Below are 21,014 nucleotides of genomic sequence, written 5' to 3' on the forward strand. Positions count from 1 at the left end.
GACATATATCTTGTTTTCATGGATAAATTTAGTTAGTATTCACAGTGAAATGGGGAACAGAAATAAACAAGAGTATGGAAGACAATCACTCTGTGGCCTACTGGTCATCAAGAGCTATTGTATGTGCCCTTACTGCATTTTAAATAAGAAAATGCATTTAATGTATATGTACCATGTAGAATTGTAAAAATCTCCAATGCCAATTCTAGCATGGATTACTTAAATTAACTTTTAAAAATAAACCCAGTTCAAATTAAGAAAAGCTATAGCGGCCGGGTAGTGGTGGCGCACGCCTTTAATCCCAGTACTCGAGAGGCAGAGGCAGTTGGATCTCTGTGAGTTCGAGGCCAGCTTGGTCTACAGAGCGAGATCCAGAACAGGCTCCAAAGCTACACAGAGAAACCCTGTCTCGAAAAAAAAAAAAAAAAAAAAAAAAAAAGAAAGAAAGAAAAAAAAAAGGGAAAAGTTAAAGCAAATATGGCAAATATGTAATATTTGCATCACATTATAATCCAACCTTAAAAGTACTTTAAAAGTGGAACTATTCTACTACCTACCTGGTTTACCCTTCACCCACAAAATGTATTTTAAAAACATCTAAATGCAAAATATATAACAAAGTAGGCTTCTCATATATAAAATATTCTTATAAACTCCTTTATTGACTCCTGAACAACTCTGGGAATCTTATCCATGACCTCTTTAACTAAATGAGGAATCCTGTCTACTGCTTTCAAATGCACCAACCTTCTCAAAAACGCTGGATGGAGTCATCAAACAAAACCTGATGTTCTGAATGATGGTATCTGTATGTCTCCATCGTCGTCTATCATGTCGCAGCCAAGACTGCACAGCCTCGTACAGCTCTATTTCTGGAAACCTGCTCAGATGATCATTATCCAGATAAGACATGAGCTTCTCAAAGCTCAAATAGGACAGGAAGTCAGGCCTGGACATGAGTGGCACAAAGTTGTCTAGCAGGAAGGCGTCCAGCTTCTCCCTGACTCCCTCGATGTTAACACCAAAATCATCTAAGAGTCTCATAATTTCTGCACAATTTTCTAAGCAGATTTTAGCTAAAAGAAAAGAGCAGCAGAACTTCACCACTTCTATAAGCTGAACATACATAGCCGCCTGCAGGATTTCATGAACAGTATTCATACTCAGTTCTATAGTTCCATAATACATAAACTGAAGAACGTGGCTGAAACCGGTAGCTGTTAGACCTTTCAGGTGAATTTTGTCCTGATCTCGTTCCCTCATGTCTGCTGTGAACATAATTCTGAAGTAATCACTCTGGGTGGCCAATAGTGCTTTATGGGCCTGGAACTGATGGTCTTCAATAACCAGAGTGACATCGAGAAGCAATCCCTCCTCATACAGTGCTCTGAACCCAGCAGAGACACTGGTGTCATGGATGGAGGAACAGAAACCTTCCACGTCCCCTGCCATGAATCACCTGTAAAAAAGTAATTAAAGAAAATGGTATTAATCATGACCATGCATTCAGAAGGTATTATTAAGAGCTATAACAGTTTCTATCACACCTTAGGTCTACTGGCAAAGTCTTAAAAGTGTACAAACCCTTAGAAAGAAGGCAACCCTCTATAAAAGTTTCCAAGCTAATGCTTTTGGTTTCCTACCTGGTGAAGAGAATCTACTAAAGATGTATCTATCAAACAATGGTAACCTGTTAACTTACAAATAATACATACCCATCTGACTTACTTTACACAATCCATCAAATATATACATGTTCCAAAATTAGGAATACAGATTTCATAAACAAATACCTAGTCAAAAAAAAACACAGAAAATAAATTATACCCAAAAAAAACCCCCAAACTTGAAAATTCCTAGAAATTCACCCAAAAAAAGTAATTGGATAAATATGCCAAGTTGTACACATAAAATTCTTCCTAATATTATTTATAATAAACTATTATAAAGTATCTGGCACAGTAGCATGCATCTGCATTTCCAGCTCCTCAAGAGGCTGAAAGAAAAACATCACTGGAATCCAGAGTTCCAGGCCAGCCTGGGCATGATGAAGGAGAAAAGGAAGAAGGGAGCAGGGTGGAAGAACAGAGGGAGGGGATAAACAAAACTTGCTAAGAATTCAATGTCAGCCTGAGTTACACAGCAAGTTCCAGACCAACTTCAGTCTTGGGCTACAAAGACAGCCCTTCCTTTTCCACACACACAAAAAAAAATACTCAAAAGCTTGACACTTGTGGGGCATGTGGCACATACCTATAATCCAAGCATTTGGGAAGCAGAAGCAGGAAGATTGCATAAGTTCCAGCCATCCAGGGCTACCTAACTAGAAACTCTCTAAAATAAAAAACAAGTCTGACAACAGATATAAATATGGTTCAGTCTAATGGTAGATTACTATAACAGATAGGAGTGGTGGTAGCAATCTGCCATCCTATTCTGACAAAAGATGTTTATTAGATGTTACCACGATATAATGAATATATCTTCAAAAATAAAATACATATGTATTTGTTCAGATGAGGAAAAAGTCTGGGAGAACAGATAATAAAATGAGGAGCCTGGGTAGTAAGTTTTAAGAGACATTTCTTTTCTTTTATACTTACCTCATTTTTTTTCCAGAGCTGATGACCGAACCCAAGGCCTTGCACTTACCACTGAGCTAAATCCCCAATCCCTAACCTCATTTTTTAAAACAGACGAATGCTTTTATATCTTAAATATATAATTTTTAAAGGAAAGTAAACACATTTCCACATAGTTAAGAAATGAAGCCAGGCATGGTGGTGCATGTCTTTAAGCCCAGAACCTGGGAAGCAGAGGCAGGAGTTTTTCTATGAGTTCCAGGCCAACCTGGTCTACAAAGTGAGTTCCCAGACAGCTAAGATTGCTACTCAGAGGAAATCCTGTCTCAAGAAGAGAAGGGGAGGGGAGGGAAGGGGAAGGGAGGCAAGAAAAGAGAAGAGAAATTAAGCCAACACAGTACAATTAGAATTAAATATAGGAGGCAGGGAATGGAGGCATGTCTTTAATCCCAACACTCAAGAAGGTAGTTGCAGGTGGATCTGAGTTCAAACCCAGCCATGCCTACATATCATGTTCCAAGCTAGCCAGAGCTACAAAATGAGACCTTGTCTCAAAACACAACAAGAAAAAAACACCAAATTACATCTAAGGCTAGGGACATAGCTTAGAGGTAGAGTGAATATTTAGTATGCAGGCCCTGGGTTCAATTCTAAGCATTACATAAATATAAATAAGAAAAATAAACTAGGGGCAAATAAAGCAAAAAATAAAGTAATTTAGTCTATTCTGCTTATGAATTGAAGTAATTTTCTTCTTCTCATTAACATCCACCTCAGGACATCTTCTATCTTATTCTTTTCTTTGCATGCTCACATAGCTCCTCGCTCCCTCTCTATGTTTTCTCCATTCCTGAATGCCCTCACAACTCCTTCCACTGTGCCCTGTGGAACCTTGCTTCATTATACACAAATTCCCTTACATGTACATGTTGGTTCCAAGTTCCTTCGCCATCCTCACTTAAACATCTTCCCTCAAATTCCCATCTTTCACCCATCTTAAAAAAAAAAAATAGTCTTCCAAGGCATACAGCCACTTCTAATCCTTAACTTTCTATCATCCTTTTCCTAAATAAAATTTAGGACTCTTGAGAAGATAAAAATCCATCCTCTGTTGTCTCTTGTTACATACCTCTTGATCAATCACTCTCCCACCTAACTGGCACCTCGCTGAATTACATGTACCCATTCAGCATTCACAAAAGACAACCCACACAAAAACTGAGTCATAGCTCCCAATAACCCTCAACTCCTTCCTATATACTCTCCCTTATTCCACTGCAAATCCTTAAGATGAACCCTCATCCAGAACTAGTACACATCTGAAATCCAAACTATCAACTTCCTAATTAACATTGCTCCTTTTAAAGAAAGAAACCATACAGGCCAAGGCAGTCAGAGACTCAGGCCTCTTGCCTCCCAAGTACAGGATCATATGTTTGAACTATCTGCTGAAATATTACCTACACATCAGGCTTGAAACACACAATCAAAAGATGTAGCAGCCAGTATCTGTGGCTCTGAAACCCTGCCAAGTGACAATGCTGGGACCCAATCTCAATGTTTTTTTCCTCTGGTTGGGTGTTTCGAACAAAAGTCCTTACAACGAAGCAATTGGCAGCATATCTGACTGCTGTCACCTGCTCTATCTCCTCCTTCTAGAGACAACTTGGCCTGCCAATCTCACTGTTCTATTACTATCGTTTCCCTTTTATTTACTGAAAGGAAAAGCACCTGTGTGCCAGGTACTGCATTAGATATGGCTATATGTGCCAATCAATGGATGTGGTTAAGGAGGAAAAGGCAGCACTCAAGACACACTAAGATACCATTCCTCCACTCTCAGGAGGTGATTACTAGATTTCCTACTGCTTCATTATGTTGTCTTTCACACTATGTTTTAGCTTCTTGACTTTTTAACCTGTTTAATCAGTATTAAACCTAGCCTGAGCTCATGGAACAAAAGAATGTAAATAAGAAAAAAGTCTGAGCTAGGTGTGGTGGCATATACCTGTAATCTCAGCAGAAGTAGGAGGAGGAGGGTCAGGAGTTCAAAGTCATCCTTGGCTACAAACTAAGTTCAAGACTAGCCTGGGCTACTCCAGATCCTGACTCTTAAAAAAAAAAGTCTGTACCCAAAGCAAAAAATAAGAAAAACAGCCATGACATGGAAGAAAATACATTTATGGAATGTTGATTCATGTAAAATTTGCTTGTATAGACTTTTTATCCTTGGATGAAATGATATTTTGCTACCCCATTGTGATTGCTATGGAAAAAGTAGATACAGAATTGTGAACTATATATTTCTTTTTAAAAATAAAACTAGGTAAGAAATTGAAAAAAAAGTCTGAAAGGATAATATACCAAAAATATTAAAAATGGTTTTCTTGGCATGGTGGTGTGTCAGGCAGTTTCACTAACTGCTAATCTATTTTGTAATATATCTGTGATCAAAAGGTATTGCTGCTTTTACAAAAACCTGTTAACAAAATCTTTAAGTGTCTCTAATTGCCTTATCTCTGTTTTCTTGAAGCCCTCTGCAGCATGACTTAGGTCACTGGCTCATGGCTGTCTGCAGCACATTATTCTGAATCTCTTCCTATGCTCCTCATTCTTCATTCTCACTCATGGGTTCATTTTTCTCAAACTACCTCCCTTGAGCATTGGTGTTATCTGCAAATGAGTTCTTGCCCCCCCCCCTTCTCTCATCTAAACACTATCTAAACAATCTCACCTGAATCTATGATTTTGTGGGTTTTTTTTTTCTTTTCGAGACAGGGTTTCTCTGTGTAACAGCCCTAGCTGTCCTGAAACTCACTCTGTAGACCAAGCTAGCTTCAAACTCACAGATACCCTCCTGCCTCCGCCTCCCAAGTGCTGAGATTAAAGGCGTGCGCCACCACCACCCGGCGATCCCATGATTTTGAAGATCTACTTTCACCAGTATCTTGACAATCCTTATCTCAATCCTTACTCTATTCTTCCATATAATGAATCAATTGCATAGCAGACAATTCTGTACACTCTATTTGGGGTGGTATCATCTTGGGACTTCAAAATCAATCAATATACCTAAAACAGAATCCTAATCCTATCCTCACCTACTCAGTATTTGTTTTTGTTTTGTATCTTCCATCTTATCAAGAGACATATTCTAGGTGCCCCCTTCTTCACATTTTTTTTGAGTCAAGGTCATCCTCTATAGCCCAGACTGGCCTGGAACTCATTATATAGTCCAAGTTGGTCTTAAACTCACAGTAATTCTCTTGCTTCAGTCTCCAGAGAGCTATGGTTATAGGCATGGACTACTATGCTCAACTCCGTTAATCTCTTAAACCATCTTCAAGGCCTACTGATTCTACTACCACATTAAATGTTCACTAATCAAAGATAGTAAAGGTATGCACTAAGTGCAGTTAAGATTAAAATATTTATTTAGTATGCCATTAATTAAAAATTATACAATTTTAATCATGTTTTTGTTTTTAGGCAGGGTCTTACTATACAGCCCTGGCTGGCCTTGAACTCATTATGAAAACCAGGCTGGTCTTGAACCTGCCCCTCTGTCTCCTGGCTGAACATAGCTACGCATTAAGACCTTGTCTAGGGCTGGAGAGATGGCTCAGAGGTTGGGAGCACTGACTGCTCTTCCAGAAGTCCTGGGTTCAATTCCCAGCAACGACATGGTGGCACACAACCATCTGTAATGAGATCTGGCGCCCTCCTCTGTATCCATAATAAATAAAAAAATCTTTAAAAAAAAAAAAGACCTTGTCTAAAAATTAAAAATTTTTAAAAAGGCAAAAATAATCTTTAAAAAAAAAATCTTTAAATCTTTTTTGAGACAGAGTCTCTATGTAGCCCCAGCTGTCCTCGAACTCACAGAGATCCTCCTGTCTCTGCCTCCTACATGCTGGGATTAAAGGCATGCACTATCATGCCTGGCTAAAAATATTTTTTTAATGTGAAATTTTGTTTGAGAAACATAGAACCTTTTGTGTGTGGGGGGGTACTCTAGACAATGTAATATTTATCAGAATTATTTTAATTTGCATATTAAAGATTAAAGTAAGCAGGCAAAGCGCACACTTATAATTCTAGCCTTCATGGGGCTGGAGAGATGGCTCAGTAGTTAAGAGCACTGACTGCAGTTCCAGAGGACCTGGATTCAAGTCCTGGCACTCACACTGCAGCTCACGACTGTCCATATCTCCAAGACCTGACATCCTCACACAGTCATACATGCAGCAAAACACCAATGCACATAAAATAAAAATAAATAAATTATAAATAATAATAATAATTCTAGTGTTCAGAAGGCTGAGGAGGCAAGAAGTCGGAGGCTAGCTGGTTACATAGACAGTTCAAGGCCAATCTAGGCTACTTACTAATATAATCCATCAATTTTGTCTTATCTGAATTTTTTTGGGGGGTTGGTTTTTTTGTTTGTTTGGTTTGGTTTGGTTTTTGGTTTTTCGAGAGTTTCTATGTGTAACAGTCTTGACTGTCCTGGAACTCCCCTTGTAGACCAGGCTGGCCTCAAACTCACAGAGATCCACCTGCCTCTGCCTCCTAAGTGCTGGGATTAAAGGGGTGTGCCACCACCACCCATCAAAAGATTTTTTTACTTTTATTTTATGTGCACTGGTGTTTTGCTTACATGTACGTTTATGTGAGGGCATAGGGTCCTCAGAACTGAAATAACAGACAGCTGTGAGCTGCCATGTGGGTGCTGGGAATTGAACCCAGGACTTCTGAAGAGCAGCTAGTGCTCTTAACCATTGAGCCATCTCTCCAGCCTCTTTATTTTTTTCCATTTTTTTGAGATACGTTTTCTCTGTGTCATTCTGGATGTCCTGGATCTCACTCTGTAGAACAGACTGGCCTCAAACTCAGAGACCCACCTGCCTCTGTCTCCTGAGTACTGGGATCAAAGGCGTGTGCCACCATGCTAAGCTTGTCTGAATCATTTTTTAAAATTATTTAGCTCAGAAGTTTCCAAGTATTACAAGGTATATATACAAAATAAAATACTAGGAACAAAAGTAACCTCAAATACCATGGTGTCTGGATAACCACTGATTAGTAAAAGGCTACCACCAAACTAATTACCAATTTTCAAAACGAATATCAAGTAAAACACCATTAACAAATTAAACTGGATGGAAATTCTGGTATTTATTTTCTCAAGGTCATGGTTACCAACTATCACTGATCATCCATATATACCAGTCACATTCAATGAGAATTTAACAACAGAAGCCTAAACATTACTGTAGTTGGAGGTTTTCCTGTGTCCTGCCAGGCACCCGCAAACCTGCAGCCTCTTAGAAAATAATCATTCAGAGGCTTAATATTATTTATAACTGCTCGGCCATTAGCTCAGGCTTATTACTGACAGCTCTTACACTTAAATTAACCCATAGTTCTTATCTATGTTTAGCCACGTGGCTTGGTACCTTTTCTCAGCTCTGCCTTGTCATCTTGCTTCCTCTGTGTCTGGCTGGCAACTCCTGACTTAGCCCTTCCTCTTCCTAGCATTCTCCTTGTCTGCTTACCCTGCCTATACTTCCTGCCTGGATACTAGCCAATCAGCTTTTTATTTATCAACCAATCAGAGCAACACACATTCACAGCATACAAAAAGACATCCTAGGCCGGGCGGTGGTGGCGCACCCCTTTAATCCCAGCACTCAGGAGGCAGAACCAGGTGGATCACTGTGAGTTCGAGGCCAGTCTGGGCTACCAAGTGAGTCCCAGGAAAGGCGCAAAGCTACACAGAGAAACCCTGTCTCGAAAAACCAAAAAAAAAAAAAAAAAAAAAAAGACATCCTACCATTCATAAACTATGAACAGACTGTTAGTGTTACTTTGCTGTTGCCTAAATTATTCTATATTTTACTTCATATCAGAGAGATCATCCCTAAGGACTAGAGCTCAGTGCTTGCCTACCATGCACAAAGCCCTGAGATCAATCTTCAACACTGCTTAAAATTAAATGAAGAAAAAATGACCCAGTGTATGCAATATTTAACTAATACATAGAAAGGTTTTTAACAGGTACATTCACCTTTATGAAAAGAACACTACCTAAATGGAGAAAAAAGATCTTTTTTAAGGGTTTATTTTGTGTGTACGAGTGTTTTGCCTGCATGAATGTAAATATGTGCATCATGAGCATGTCTGGTTCAGAAGATAGCACTAGATGGGTGGAACTGGAGTTACAGATGGCTGTGAGCCACCATGTGAGTTTTAGGAACCTAACTAACATTCAACAAGTGCTCTTAACCACTGAGCCACCTCTCCAGCCTCTAAACAAAAATTTTTAAAGTAGATATGTGGACTGCAATACAACTCAGCATGTGCAAGGCCCTAGGTTCATTGTCTCTCCTGGGTTCAATCCTTATGCACCAAAAATAAAGGTGGTATTAAACCTTCTTTGGGGATATTTTTTGTTTTGTGGACAGGCTATGCACTTCAGGCCTGCCTCAAGCTTATGGTGTCCTTGGAGGAGATATTAAAAAGTAATCCAGCCAGGCAGTGGTGGCGTGCGCCTTTAATCCCAGCACTTGGGAGGCAGAGCCAGGCAGATCTCTGTGAGTTTGAGGCCAGCCTGGTCTACAGAGCGAGATCCAGGACAGCCTCCAAAGCTACAGAGAGAAACCCTGTCTCAAAAAAAAAAAAAAAAAAAAAAGTAATCCAGACCCAAGTGTGGTGGGTCATGCCTATAATCTCAGCTACTTGGAAAGCTGAGGCAGGAGAACTGCCACAAGTTGCAGACCATCCTGGCCTGTAGTGTGAGACTTTGTCTCAAAAAGAAAAAAAAAGAGTAATTGAAACACCAAACTATGGCGGAAATATCATATGGCAATGGAGCAATATTAAACTCTCTATCAAAAAAAAAACAACACTGAAGACATGAACAAGTCACCTGTCTTGAGTACTAGGCACCTTCCTGTTTGTCCAGCCTGCCTAGAATTCCTAGCAGGTAGACTCCACTTTGGTTCTAGCCCCAATCACATATGGTCAGATTCTGGGAAATATGGAATCAAGATGAATACCATTTTGTCAAGAAATCTGGAAAGGCCAGGGACAGGAGAAAGGGAAGAAGGGATGTACATTGACTATGTATGACTACAACTAAAACATGTCAAAGAGCAGCCCTAGGCATCTACTTGTAGCCTAATTATCACTGAAATGCAGTCAACTGAGAAAGAAAGGCTAGACAAGAGTACAACGAGTGCTTCTTAACACCTTCATTTCCCAGTCCTCAGATCCAAATCTGAAAGAAATCTTTATGTTCTTGAAATAAAGTCTCACTTTTTATTACCTGAGCTGACTCCTACTTATAGCTATGGGTCCTAAGTAAGTCTTAGGACAGAAATACCTGATAGTTAATTAAAAAGATTTCTTAGCCTTCTGTCTCTGTAAAAAATTAAAGCATTAAACATAATCTCTGAACTTTTGAGGCATAATACTCCCATTTGTTTTTCTGCTTTTTATATGATTATATAGATATGCAATGCTCTTACATACATATTAAAACTAAAGCTGGGCAATGGTGGCTCACACCTTTAATCCCAGCACTGGGAGGCAGAGGCGATCTCTGAGTTCAAGGTCAGCCTGCTGTACAGAGCAAGTTCCTAGACAGCCAGGGCTACACAGAGAAGACTGACTTTGAAAAACAAAATTAATTAATTAATTAAACTATAGATACTTTCAAAATTCCACCAATACTTTTATTAAGTTAACCTGATCTAAATCAACTTCTAAAAGTAATTTCTGACAGCTGGGGCATATGCAGTAATTTATTTTCCACCTAGGAAAACTCAAGGAACATATCAATAAGACTAACAGCTTTAGATCAGGACCAGTAACTTATACTTGTATGAAAAGCATGTATGGGAGCAGAAACTATGAAATACTCTATAATGAACTGACAACACCATACAGTCTCTCAATGAAAGCATGAGCCCAAGTCTAGATCCAGAGTCACATTCAAGAGATCAAATTGTGATTCTACCTCTACTGGCTCTATGGCCTAATGTCCTCATCTGTAAAATGAGGGTACTAATAGTAACAGAATCTACATTATTGGCTGCTCTGAGAATTAAATGGCCTAATGCACATAGAGCCCTTAGCATGGTGCATGGACCTGAAGTACCGCACCCTTTCTTTCTCTTGGTGCCTATCCAAGCCCAACAGCAAACTTGACACTTTTATTTAGGAGTTGAATAATAAATATAATCCTGCTAACCTCATAGGAACCTTCTCCCTAGCAACAACATTTTGAACCACAGCCCACCTTCTCAGAACCCAGACTAACTGTAACTTACTTGATAGATGAAGACACTAAGGTTTACAGATGAACAGACTTTATTCAAGGTCAAACATCTAGTTAAGTGTTAAAAAGACAGGCTACATATCTTAATAATGGAAGGGAAGAGAGGGCATAAAAATAATGTAAAAGAACCTAAGTTTTTAGCTGGATGGCAGTGGCGCACGCCTTTAATCCCAGCACTCAGGAGGCAGAGCCAGGCAGATCTCTGTGAGTTTGAGGCCAGCCTGGTCTACAGAGCGAACTCCAGGACAGGCACCAAAACTACACAGAGAAACCCTGTCTCAAAAAAACAAAAAACAAAAAAAAGAAATTATCTTAGATATACTATATTAAATAAAATATATCAAAAATAATTTTACCTGCTTCTTTCTCTTGTGATAAAAAAAACAATAGCTAACAAAATTTTAAAATGCATTATGTATCTGGCATATTCTACTAAACAGCATGGATTTATAATATCAACGTTTAAGGCATCAAATAAACAAACTTACAAATGAACACGTGAAACAAAACCAACTTGTTCACAATCCATACCCTGGACACTACAAAGAAAAAAAAAGACTTAGAATGGCAAGGTTTAAATACAAACAGAAAAAAGAAAACTGTAACACAAAAACACACATTTAAATAAATTAAGAAAAGCAAAATTAAGACCATAAAAAAGGAAATATACAAAACCTTATATAAAAATGCTGTACAGAATTATATCAATTTTAGAAAGAAAGTAGTAATTATAAGAAGTATAGCATAAAACTCAAATTTGAACTCTATGATCAATGAGGAATGGGAAAATATCCAGTCAGGGACTTTTGAGAAAAAAATATTACTAACATATAAAATGTTAAATATTCAGAAATTCTATAACCTCACTTCTCACAATGGATCTTCAGATCAGGGCAAATTACAGCTTATAAACCTAATGTGTACATAGTCTATACCTGGCCTTCAGAATTTAAAACAGATTTTTTTTCCAAAAGAGGAATGAACCTAAAATTAGACTAAATTACAAGGCACGCTTACACTACTAGGAAAGAAATACTGAACTGTGTATCTGCTTTATCAACTTGGCACTGACAAAAGGCTAGGGGAGGCTAGAGATGGAGTCCATACCTCAGTGGTAGAGGACCGTGGATTCAGGGTTCAATTCCCAGGACATACATACATACATACATACATACACACACACACACACACACACACACACACACAAAGGGGCGGGGGAGAGGAAAAAGGAGGTAGGGTGAGAGAGAGACACTGACTCATTCATGTCTTTGTGCATATGATATGGTCTGAAGAGAACTAGGATCAGTCACCTGAAAGGACTTGTCAAGGTCAAAATTATTCTCAAAATATTTCAAAAGCTTTGGGGCTAACAACAAATAGTTCTAAGGATTAGGATATGTAGCTCAGAGGTAACACACTTACCTAGCATGCATGAGTTTCTTAAATTCAATGCCCAGAGCCTACCCCCCTCTAAAAAAAAGTTATACTTTTCACCTTTCCTCTCTGATTTTCAGAGGTTTTGTTTAAGAAGAATGAAGAATGTGAATACCTGTCATGTTTTTAATAAAACCAAATGTTACAGAAAGATTTAGAATAATATGGTCAGCAATAATCTAACTGTTAAGGACTGTTGTTTTGTGTTTTTTGAGACAGGGTCTCACTCTAGCCCAGGCTGACTTTGAACTCATAGCAATTCTTTTTCAATCTCCCAAGTGCTAGGATTATTGGCATGAGCCACTACATCTGAATTCAAGATCTTAATTTTCTATAAGATGCACATTTTTCATTAAAAACCGTAATTTATATAACTTTAAGGGGGCTACTTTTTAAAAGAATTACAAATATTTTTAAATTCCCTAGTATCAGTTTCTACATAAATCAATATACATAAACCAAAGTTATTTAGAATCCAAGCAAATTTTAAGAAATATAAAGAGGTTCTGGGACCTCTCAAGTATAAGTGAAGGAAGGTAAGAGAGATAACTGACCACACAAAACACACACATGCATGTGCATGCACACACTCATGCACACACTCATGTACACACTCATGCGCGCACGCACACACACACACACACACACACACACACACACACACACACACCTCTGCCTTGGAAGACTATTACAGCTATTTATTCACACAAATTTCTAGCAGTTCAAACTCTCTAGTGACCAGTAAAGAAAGAAGTCTGGTGGGGGTAAAACTGGAAGAAAATTAAAGGCATAGAAATTAAATGCTTCCCTTTTAGTTAGAAGGCTACCATTCTGATTTGAAGGCAAAATTCTAAACAACTAAATAGAAGATGTTTCAAAATTAACTAACCTCCATGTTTATGACATAAGTAGTAATTTATTGCTTTCATAATCCTCCCAAAGCTGACTGAAAACTACAAAACCGTAAGCTGTTCAGTATAAAAGTTAGACTCTCACCGGGCAGTGGTGGCGCACGCCTTTAATCCCAGCACTCGGGAGGCAGAGGCAGGCGGATCTCTGTGAGTTCCAGGAAAGGCGCAAAGCTACACAGAGAAACCCTGTCTCGAAAAACCAAAAGAAAAAAAAAAGTTAGATTCTCAAAAGGCTAATGTTCATCCTTAATGAAAAATGTAAATGATTCCATACTGCCTTCACTATCAAATTGTTCTCCCAAAATGACACCTATGCAGATTGAAAGCAAAGTGAAAAGCCTATTATTTTTTTAAAAAATAGAACTTCCAAATCATAAAATCTCACACAATTTCTATAACTTATCGAATAATTTCAGATTCAACAATCTCAAATCAGCCACTTCTCAATATATTGATGGTAAAAAAAAAATTTAGAAATTGGGATTTTTTTTTTTAGCTCTAATAGGCATTTTTTTTTACCCTCAAATATATACTACCACTCATCCTGGGAAAGAACACAAGCTGAATGTGGGAGAAAGGACTGCGTATTTGTTTAATACTGAAACTGTTGTCATCAAAATAGTTTTGTAACTCACTACTGAATTGTGAATGGCAACTTAAACTACTAAGAAAGATCTTGTCCTCTAGCCTCAAGAATGGCACTTATTATCCAAATTACTTCAGTTTACAGGTATGTTTAGTATTTAGTCATCCTATATTATAAGAAAAGTAAGGAAAAAACCCACTCATTTAATGCTATTTTTCATCTTTAATGTTCCTTTACTTATTCCTTACTACAAGAAGTAGTCCAAGAGTGATGTCATGGAAAACAGCTTCCCTGGCCTTTGGAGATTGGATCCAGTGAGAATTCTAGGAAAAGTCTCTATTGGGAAATAAAATCCCAAATCTTCTAAGCTGCATTTTAACATGAAATCACAAATCATGTACTGTTAGCATTTTCATTCTCCCCCAAGAATTATATAACCAACACAAATCTTTTTGGAAGCTCCTGATGTTATAATACAGATTTCCTGTAAGTCCATGATGTAGTATTAACTAAATGTAAAGATATTATCAAGGACAAAAGATATTTTTTCTATCTGTTCTTATTTGCTTCAATGATTCAGCTAGATTCCCCACCCCCCATGCTTGCAGACAGAGCCCAAGGCTTCACACATGGGATGTAAGTGCTCTATCCCTGAGATATACACCCCAGCCTGATGAGCTTTAAGGATATCAAGGAGAGAAAACTGAGCTTACTCAGTGGGTAAAGGTGATTGCAGCCTAATGATCTGAGTACCATCTCAGGGACCCATATGCTAGTAGAGAACCTACTTACAACTAGTTCTCTGACCTCCACATTCATGTTGTGTAGCCTGTGCACATATGCACATACAATAAATAAATAAATAAATAAATAAATAAATAAATAAATAAATAAATAAGCAATTAAATAAATGTATTTTTTAAATATCTATGGCCAGTTAGATGACTCAGTGAATAAAGGAGCCTGCTGCGAAGCCTGATGATCTGAGCTTGATCCCTGGGCACACGTGGAGGAAGGAGAGAACCAACTCCCACAAGTTGTATTCTGACCTTCACATTCTTGCCGTGGCTCACATGCATGTGCATTCGAATACTCAAAAGAGAAAAAATATGAAGTGCTAGGGAAATAACTTAAAGGTAGAGTGTTTGCCTAGCACACACACAAAACCCTACGTTCAACCTCTACCTCCAAGTACTAAAAAGAAGAACAAAGTCTTAGAATGTATTTTACTTTTTCACTTTTCATTATTCCAAAATTAAAAGTTCTGGGCTGAGCATGTCATTCAGTCATAGAGCACTTGCCTGGTACATGTGAGACTCTGCAGAGTTCAATCCTCAGCTCCCTCTTCCAAAACACAGAATTTTTAATTCTGAGCTACTGAGACAGCTCAGCTGGTAAAGGCACTTGCCATCAAGACTGACAATCTAAACTCGATCCTTGGGAACTAAATGGTGGGAGATGAGAACCAACTCCTGCAATTGTCCTCTGACCTCCATATGTACATTCCCACATGCAGAAAGACACAGACAAAAAGTAACTTTTAAAAATTAGACCATGAAAGGCTATCTAGTGCACATGTGCTGGTGCATACCTTTAATCCCAGTACTTGGGGGCAGAGGCAAGCAGATCTCTGTGAGTTCGAGGCCAGCCTAGTCTACACAGTGAGTTCCAGGACAGCCAGGGCTATGTAGACAATCTGTGTCAAAAACACAAAGCAAAACAAAAATGAAAAGCCATCTACTATTTTTATTGGGTGGGGTGTTATTTGTAGACAAGATTTTACTTTGTAGCCCTGGAGAGCTTTGAACTCAGAGATCCACCTGCCTTTGCCTCCCTCGTGCTTGAATTAAAGATCCAGGAGACCATTCCTGGCCCCTGGTAGTCTACATTTTAAACATCTTGTGGTATGGGTGTTTTGGCTGCATATATGTCTGTGTACCATATGAGTGCCTAGTGGCCATGGAAGCCAGAAGAGCCTGAGGATCCCATGGAACTGGAGTTACAGATGGTGGTGAGCTGCCATGTGTGTGCCGGGAATTGAACTCTGGTCCTCTGGAAGAGCAGCCAGTGCTCCTGAGCCATCTCTCCAGCCCCATGGTCATGTACTTTTGAGCCAGCACTAATACAAGGTATACCTAGGGCAGAAATGACCTATGGGAGTCTTTCCACTGGTTCCTAAAATGGCAATGATAAGCTCCTTCTACTCTTCCTTCTGTTGCTGTTGTTCCTAGAAAACCAGCCTCACTCCACTTGCTGTTCCTCTTTGCCTGGAATCACTCCTATTCAGATATCTATAACTCCCTTTAGAGCACTAGGCAAGTCAACTCAATGAGACCTTGTCCTAAACCCCTCTTAAAATAATACAGCCCAGTGGGCTTGGGGGCATATACCTTTAGTCCCAGTACTAAGGAGGCAGAGGCAGGTGGATTTCTGTGAGTTCAAGGCCAGCCTGGTCTACATAGTGAGTTTCAGGATAGCCAGGGCCACATACAGAGACCCTGTCCCAAAAAAGCAAACAAACAAAACATAAATAAATAAAAATTGCAAACCCCTCTACTCCATCAACCAAAGAATCTCCATCTCCATCTCTGCTTTATTTTTTTATTTTTTTCCTAAGGTCTATTTAATGCTGAAGTAACTCTCTTTAGAGACAGGGTCTCATACTCCAGACTGCCTCTACTGAGGAAGATTCTCAACTGATCCTCTTACCTCTGCCTCCTAGTACTGGAACTACAGAAATGGGCCACCATACTTTTTTTTTTTTTTTTTTTTTTTGGTTTTTCGAGACAGGGTTTCTCTGTGTAGCTTTGCGCCTCTCCTGGAACTCACTTGGTAGTCCAGGCTGGCCTCGAACTCACAGAGATCCACCTGACTCTGCCTCCCGAGTGCTGGGATTACAGGCGTGTGCCACCACCGCCCGGCTATTTTCAAAGTTTTTTGTTTTGTGCCAGGTATAGTTAGTTACACATGCCTATAATCCCAGTACATGGGAGGCTGAGGCAGGAAGATAACCTTGACTTTAAAGCAAACCTGGACTACAGTAAAAAACTGTCGGGGGGAGGGAGGGATCCAAAACAAAACAAAACAAAACAATGTTAAAACTATTAACACTAACTTGAATCCCCAGCACCTAGAACCATGTGTGGCACATAGTAAATGCTTAATAAATACTTGAGCTATGAAGAAATTTACTTCACAAGCCTCCATGTTCTATAGCCACTCTCAATTTAAAGATGAAAAAATCCAAACTATGAGGTCAAGTTACTGGCCTAAGGCTACCTACCATACTATAGAGCTAGGGGCTTCCTGAGTTCTATACCTTCCTAATTAATTACCATCACTGCAAGCCCTCACCAATGGCCAGCTTTGCTTGTTCTTCAATTAAAACAAAACAAAACAAAACACCAAAGGAGCTACAGCATTCTAGTTCTGAAAAAATGTCTGGTAATAAATTAATCTACACCACACCCCCAACACAGACCAAGATTCACTGTCCTCACTTAACATTCCATCATGAAACATTTGCAGTTTGAAAGCTCAAACCTGATGGGGAAAATTATTAAAGGTACTAAAACATAACACTTTTTCCTTTCTCTCATCTCTCTTGACTTGTGATGACGTGTTTTTATTTGTTGATATATGTTGTCCTAAGTAAAGAAAAATTAAGATTTGAAATTATTAGCACAAATTTTACTATTCATTTATATTGTACAATGCCAGTTTACACACATAATTAAACCAAGTACGGATCCCCACTTCTGAACACCCAGGAATTCAGTCAGCCAGCTTTGGTTCCATGATTTCAGCCCCAAATAACCCACAACAAGGCAGAGAGGTCAAACTCTGAAATTCTCAATAAAGTAGTAATCTGCCAAAATTATCTTCAGGACAAGGGATAAATCCAAAATATAAAAGCAGCCACTTTAAAGTTGGCTATTCCTTTTCCAAATTAATGCTGCCCATCTTGCATTATTCTGTCTTTTTACAAAACACACAAGCACGCTGTGAAAGACAACTGGTACTGGACTAGGGAATTAAAAATTGAACGTCTAACTAAGAAAAAAGCATTTATTGCCAACTAAAAATAATATACTCCAAAATATCCTTTCACTTTTTATTGACTATTTTTAAGCCAAAACATCCTACAATTTTGAAATTCTAGCAAATTTTATTTTCAAACCACAAATAATACTCTTATTTTTCTGCCAAATTAACCAGTAGTAAAGAGTGTTAATTAACATCCTTTACCACTGACAAACTGGGACTCAAAGCACCTACTGAGTGTTGCAATTGAAAATGAGAATTGAATTACACAAATATTACATTTAGTGCTAAAAAGTTGAAATTCCCTATACATTTCTAGATCTATTAAGCATTAGAGAAATATGAATGCATTTGTAAGCTCTTCAAAAACAATTTTCAAATGGGCAGAAGCATTCAGTCATCCTGCTCCCTAGATATGAAAAGCAAACATTGAAATTAGAGCATATACATCTAAAAACCACTTTTAAGATGACAACGGCAAACCAGATTAATGATTAAAAATATATAAAGACTAACAAATGTAAGGTGCTAAATATTCTGAGTAAGAAAAGGGCCTAAGAGGCCTAGAAAGATGAAAAGCCCTACAGTAACATTAAATCTGAATTGAAGAATACCGTTATTTTAAATAAGCAGTTAGCATTTTGTAGGAGGAAGGCCAACCAACGTGACTATTAACCAGCTATCGATTACTGCACTGTTTTGCTATTCTGTACTTATTTACTTATAATATAGAAATTACGAGGCAGCAACAGTTAGCCACATTAAGCACTCTAGCAAAGGTTACTTAAAGAAATGACCTTATATTTTCTACGACACTTTACAGCTATAGATTATTTTCACATATATGACCTCATAGAGTCCTCATTACCTTCTGATGTGGCTATTACTGACTAGATTTCACAGATAAGAAACTGAGGTTCCATACGAGATTTTCTCAGTCACCCAGTCGGACCCAGACGTTCTGATTTCACGCTTTATGCCTCACATTTCGCATAGCTCTATTTCAGGCACAAATAGGATTTTTAAAGGGAAGGAACCGGTTGGGGGGAAATAATCATGGTACCTGCAGCTCTGTGCTGCAAAAAATGGCTGAATTATGCTTCTTCCTTTTTTTTTCCTCTCCCCCCCTCTCTCTCCCCCCTCCTCTCTTTCTCCCCCCTGCAAAAAAAATTTACATTTCAAACAATTTAAGTAAACTCAAAGACAAATTAGGTCCCAGCGTCTACCAAATGTCGGAGTGCGGTGGGGGCCACGGAACCTGTGCCTTCCTCGGGGCCGCGGGCAAAGCCTGGGCTCCGCAGGCCGGCGGCCAGGGGCGGCTACGCACCTCGGGGGTCCTGTCCAGCCTCTAGTGGACGGCACTCTGCATCAGGAAGAAGCGGGCCAGTGGGCCGATCGGTGGGAGGGTCAGGCGCCGGGACGGACCTCGGTAGGCTCCTTGGACCTCTACAAGGGGCCGCTCCCTGGCCGGGCCGGAGCGCTCCGGCGCGGGGCGAGCGTGAGAGCTTGAGGCCCCTTCAGAAGCAGTCCTGGGAAAGAAGACAGCGCTTGAGTAGCGAGTCCAGACAGTTGGGCTAGGCTTTAGGCGCGCGGCGTCGGGGCCGGGGCCCAGACTTGCCAATACCGGGGAGGGGAGGAGGAGCTCGCGACAGCCCCCGGGGTACGGCGGGAGAACCGGCTTGGGGCCACGAACCGGGACAGAGCAGAGGGGGCCGAGGGCAAGTGCAGAAGCGCCGGCGGTAGCGACGTCGACAACGGCGTCTCCGGGTTTCTGCCCCGAAGCGCGCGGAGCCTCAGGATCACCCACGCCGGGGGTGGAGGAAAGCGGGAAAGGGGCGGGAAAGGGGCGGGGCGTGCGGGGCCACGAGCCAGGGGCCGCTCCGGGCCTCGCGCCCCCTGCGGGCCGCGGGAGCCGCCCGGGGCCCGCCCAGGGAGGCGGGGCGCGCAGGCAGGGGGCCCGGGCTGCGGGCTCTAGGACGTGCGGAAGCCGGCCTCTCGGAGACAGAGGGTGGGAACGGGAAGCGGCGGGTTAGAGAGTAGGCCTGGGAGGCCCCCCTCAGCCCCCGAGGGTGCCCCGCAGGGGCCAGCGCGCCGCCTGGCGGGTGTTTACCTTCCCCCTGGTCTACCGCCAGTGCCGCCATCTTTCAGCCCAATGCGCGTCACTTCCGGCGCCACGGAGCGGGAGCGGGTGTGGGAGCCCGATGGAGGGAGGGTTGTCCCGCGCCCGCAGCCCGCAGCCCACCAGCCCGCCTTGCCCCGGAGGGGGATCCTACCACAGTAGCGGGAGGCTGGGGGCACCGAGGAAAATAGGTAGCGGGGCGCTGCCGGCCGGAGCCGTTGAGGCTTCCCCTCCGAGCGGCGCCGTCGGGGCTAGAGAGGATGGCTGTGCGCCTTCCCGGGCGGCCGAGTCACTCTGCCTGCCCCGGAGGAGGGCCCCGAGGCGCTGCGGCGACCCCGCGGTGTGCAAGTTGAGGGCTAGGACAGCCGGAAAATTCCGTTTTTACACCTTACACACCGTGGGATGAGGGGAGCTCGGCCAACAGTACCTGTTCTAACAGTGCCTCTTGTAAAAGTGACTCGGGAACACCGAATGACATCATTTTATTCTAAGGCAGTTTGCAGTGGAACGTTGCGTCACAGTTGCGCTTGGTTTATTGCGTAGCAGTTGCACTTTTCAAATATAAATTTCTCAGAGACAGAAAAAAAATAGAAAATGGCATGTTTTCACTACAGGGAGAAAAGTGCGATGTAAAACACCGGGTTTGTTTTGCGTCAAAATAGGCAAGAACGAACATTCAGAAGGCACCAATTTCTGTTGTTCGGGGTGTGTGTGTGTGTGTGTGTGTGTGTGTGTTTACACGTCAGCTATAGAATTTTAGAACATGGCCGTTAAAAACACTTTTTCTTGATTTAAGAATATGAAACTACACCATAAGACTGTTTTGTAAATTCATTATGGATCTCTGTGAGGAAGCCACTGGCCCTACAATTTAAAATTAAGGCACCCATTAACCATTTCTGATCTTAACGGTTTTTTTTTTGTTTTTTTGGTTTTTTTTTTTTTTTGCTTCTCCTACTTCTACCTCCACCTCTACCAAGAAAATAAATTTATT

General features: G+C 40.6%; 1 protein-coding gene across 5 annotated transcripts in view; it reads right to left on the minus strand.

The window, feature by feature from the left end:
* Positions 1-20,509, minus strand: part of Klhl15 (kelch like family member 15) — a 40,793-nt gene extending 20,284 nt beyond the window's left edge. The window contains exons 1-4 of one of the 5 annotated variants that reach the window (XM_076562325.1): positions 19,595-19,728; positions 19,229-19,430; positions 11,415-11,465; positions 748-1,459 (exon numbers count right to left, since the gene is read on the minus strand). In XM_076562325.1, the coding sequence (XP_076418440.1) occupies positions 748-1,452 (705 nt within the window). In that variant the 5' untranslated portion in view covers positions 1,453-1,459; positions 11,415-11,465; positions 19,229-19,430; positions 19,595-19,728. Of the gene's footprint in view, positions 1-747; positions 1,460-11,414; positions 11,466-19,228; positions 19,431-19,525; positions 19,729-20,011; positions 20,070-20,447 lie in introns of those variants that run through there. The other 4 variants (XM_042268830.2, XM_016008402.3, XM_016008399.3 and 1 more) reach the window with 4 other exon arrangements.
* Positions 20,510-21,014: the final 505 nt, after the last annotated feature.

The sequence above is a fragment of the Peromyscus maniculatus genome, chromosome X (genome assembly GCF_049852395.1).
Source record: "Peromyscus maniculatus bairdii isolate BWxNUB_F1_BW_parent chromosome X, HU_Pman_BW_mat_3.1, whole genome shotgun sequence".
Taxonomy (NCBI): domain Eukaryota; kingdom Metazoa; phylum Chordata; class Mammalia; order Rodentia; family Cricetidae; genus Peromyscus; species Peromyscus maniculatus.